Raw genomic sequence first — 2,918 nt, 5'->3', positions numbered from 1 at the left:
CTTTAATTTAAGGATTAAATATAATCCTTAAATTTTTTAATATATAATATTTATATAAATAACACTGAAACATTTTTTGTCAAAGTTATTAATCTTTTTCTGTACAAATAATTTTTCCGACTTTATTAAAATTCCGTCTTTTAAGCATTGCGATCAGAATCATGTCATAATATTTAATAAGAACTTTTAATAAGAACTTTGAAGTTTTTTGCAAGTCTTTTTTGCACGCCAGATCTATCACAGGTAGAAAATGCTATCGTCAGGTGTAAAAGGATACAGTTAGAAACTCGTTTGTGATTTTTCCATCGTGGCATGTACCGTTTTCCGAAGGTACGCGGCGTATCGTTTGTCGCCGTTGATGAGTTTCTCTCTCTCTCTCTCCCTCTCTCTCTCTCTCTCTCTCTCTCTCTCTCTCTCTCTCTCTCTTTGCATATATGTATATTGTATACCCACACACAAAATACACATTTCATTGCTTTCAAAATCGTCATTTTAATCATTCTTTTATTTTAATCATTTTAATCAATCTTTTGTTTAATTCATTATTTGTGTTATTCTATAACTTACAAATCAAATTTCCGATTTTATTCAAAAAATTATGGAAAGCGAATATTTCGTAAAAATTAGCATTGATCTGCTATCTTAAATCAATAATGAGGTTGACATAAAAGTTGCACGATAAAGACTGGTGAAGACAATTTGTTGTAAATGCTCTACTTTAATACTTTATAAGGTTTTGCTCATATTTCGCTATATATTTTTATACGTAATTTTGTGTATCTTATTTATTATTATAAAGTATATTCTTATACATCATACTATTATATTATATTTTTATTATATTTACTTATAAAGCCTTGCTCCGTTGAAAAGTATAAAGGTTTTGCTCATATTTCGCTATATATTTTTATACGTAATATACACCAAACATTTATATATATATATATATATCTATATACAAATTTTTGGTATGTAATACATATCATAAAGCATTTATATATAAATCCACATATTATGAAATAAACATTCTTTTTATTTTTTGTGTTATTTTTAAAAAGTGGAAAAAGTGCGCAAAGCTTTTGAAAATATCCGTAAAACAAATGTTATTTGTCGACTTTATCAATTCTTATCACCTCAATCTCGCAAATAAAAATAAGCCGGGATTTTTTTACGCGAGTTGCTTTCCTTCGTTTATTTTTTCGCGGACACGAGAACCCCGCCAGCGATCGACAGTAGGTCGTGACCGCCTTTTGGAATAACGGTATCTATCGGGTTCAACAAACCAGCATTGCCGGGAAGTAGGTTAACGAGCGGTCGGGTGGCATGCTTGCGGTCGAAGCGACCTTAACCATGGTGACACACTTTCAACAGCATCATGTTCTCAGCTTGTATCCGCAACATATAAACCGATTTTATTCATTTTCGTCCATCGTTCCGCGCAATCAAGGTGAAGATTACGATTGGTGTTAATCTTACAAAATACATTTTATAAAGGAAGGGAGGGCAAGGGAGGAATCGAGATTTGTAAGATAGATTTAAATTCATGTATCGAATCATAGATACAAATATGAATAACGCAAAACATAATGCAATATATCCACACATAGTGATGCGTTATAATCTATAAATTGATTTATAATAATTAAAAATTTTTTTTATTAATCTCAATTTTTTTTACAAGTTTTTTATACATTACGTTGTATCAAAAAATGTTTCTGAGAAGAGAAGAAAACAGATTATTTTATAAACATACAAATACTTTCAGATTATGTACATCAAAATACAACAAAGTTTTTTTTGTCATAGAATGTGGTACAACGAATACGCGTTTTTGTGTTTGATTGCGCTTGTTCTGGGACACGCTGCAACTTTACCGCAGCATCCTCAGTACACTCAGCAATATCCACAAGAGTACCAGCAACAACAAGTCAGAGAGGATAGAAAATTTGCCGAGAAGCCAAACGCGATGAAAAAAGTGGCGATCGATGATCTCGAGGACATTAGCACTAATCAAATTCAGGTAATTTATATAAAATTGCATTTGCGTATATATTTAATTTAATTAATATTATAATTTTACACACCTTCTACCCCTTCCCCCCCTCCCACCCCTCTATATTATACCTGTGAGGATAAACTATCGTCCTATCTTTACGTTTCTAATAGAATTTAAATTAATTTGTTTTTCTTTTCACTACTGATATCATATTATTTGGTTTCCATGCACAGGAGGGTAGCAGTAGCGGTTTCTCATGGTCCAATATGCTGGGTATGTTGATGCAGATGCTGCTGGGTCAGACTGGTGGTGCGACCGGACCCAGTAAAAACGAGATAGATGACGGTGCGACTACAAGCCCGTGGACCAATTTGCTCTCTGTGGGATTTAGGGTCCTCACGGCACTGTTGGGTGGACCTCAGCAGCCGGTAGATGGTATCGATAAGGTGGACAATCAGAGTAGTCCTATGCAGGTAAGTGAAAATAACTACGATGCGTTATGTTCAAACATTTTGGTTTTCGAACATTTTTTCGCAAGGTTGACCAGTAATGCGGATCGGCATTATCATATCTCGGCTATATGTTAAATCAATTGCTTTCTTCAGTTACTAGGTAGATTATAATTTGTTATTAGCGCGGAACAGATACACGCAAAAGAGTATTTTGCAATATGTAAAGCGGGGAGCACACACTTTTGCATAAGCGCATAATCATAAGCATAAAGAGATTGATTGATCCATTTCCTTATGCATAAGGAAATTGACCAATAAAATTCCTTATACTTATGATTATGCGCTTATGCAAAAGTGTGTGCTCCCCGCTTAAGCTTTAAGTTACTGAATATGGATTACCTGATACAATGAATGCTTTTGTCGTGAAAAACAATTGTTTTCTTCTCTCCGCGATGCGAAAATGTAAATGT

At 33.5% G+C, this 2,918-nt stretch overlaps 1 protein-coding gene across 1 annotated transcript in view; it reads left to right on the top strand.

Moving 5' to 3' along the window:
- Positions 1-1,807: 1,807 nt before the first annotated feature.
- LOC115242130 overlaps positions 1,808-2,918 on the top strand; it is a 5,001-nt gene continuing 3,890 nt past the window's right edge. The window contains exons 1-2 of the mRNA XM_029818203.1: positions 1,808-2,020; positions 2,230-2,469. Coding sequence (XP_029674063.1) covers positions 1,808-2,020; positions 2,230-2,469 — 453 coding nt within the window. The remainder of the gene's footprint in view (positions 2,021-2,229; positions 2,470-2,918) is intronic.

This window comes from Formica exsecta, unplaced genomic scaffold (assembly GCF_003651465.1).
Source record: "Formica exsecta isolate Colony F162 unplaced genomic scaffold, ASM365146v1 scaffold57, whole genome shotgun sequence".
Lineage (NCBI taxonomy): Eukaryota > Metazoa > Arthropoda > Insecta > Hymenoptera > Formicidae > Formica > Formica exsecta.
The sequence above is the reverse complement of the archived record's forward strand: the minus strand, read 5'-3'. Positions and strand labels throughout refer to the sequence as shown.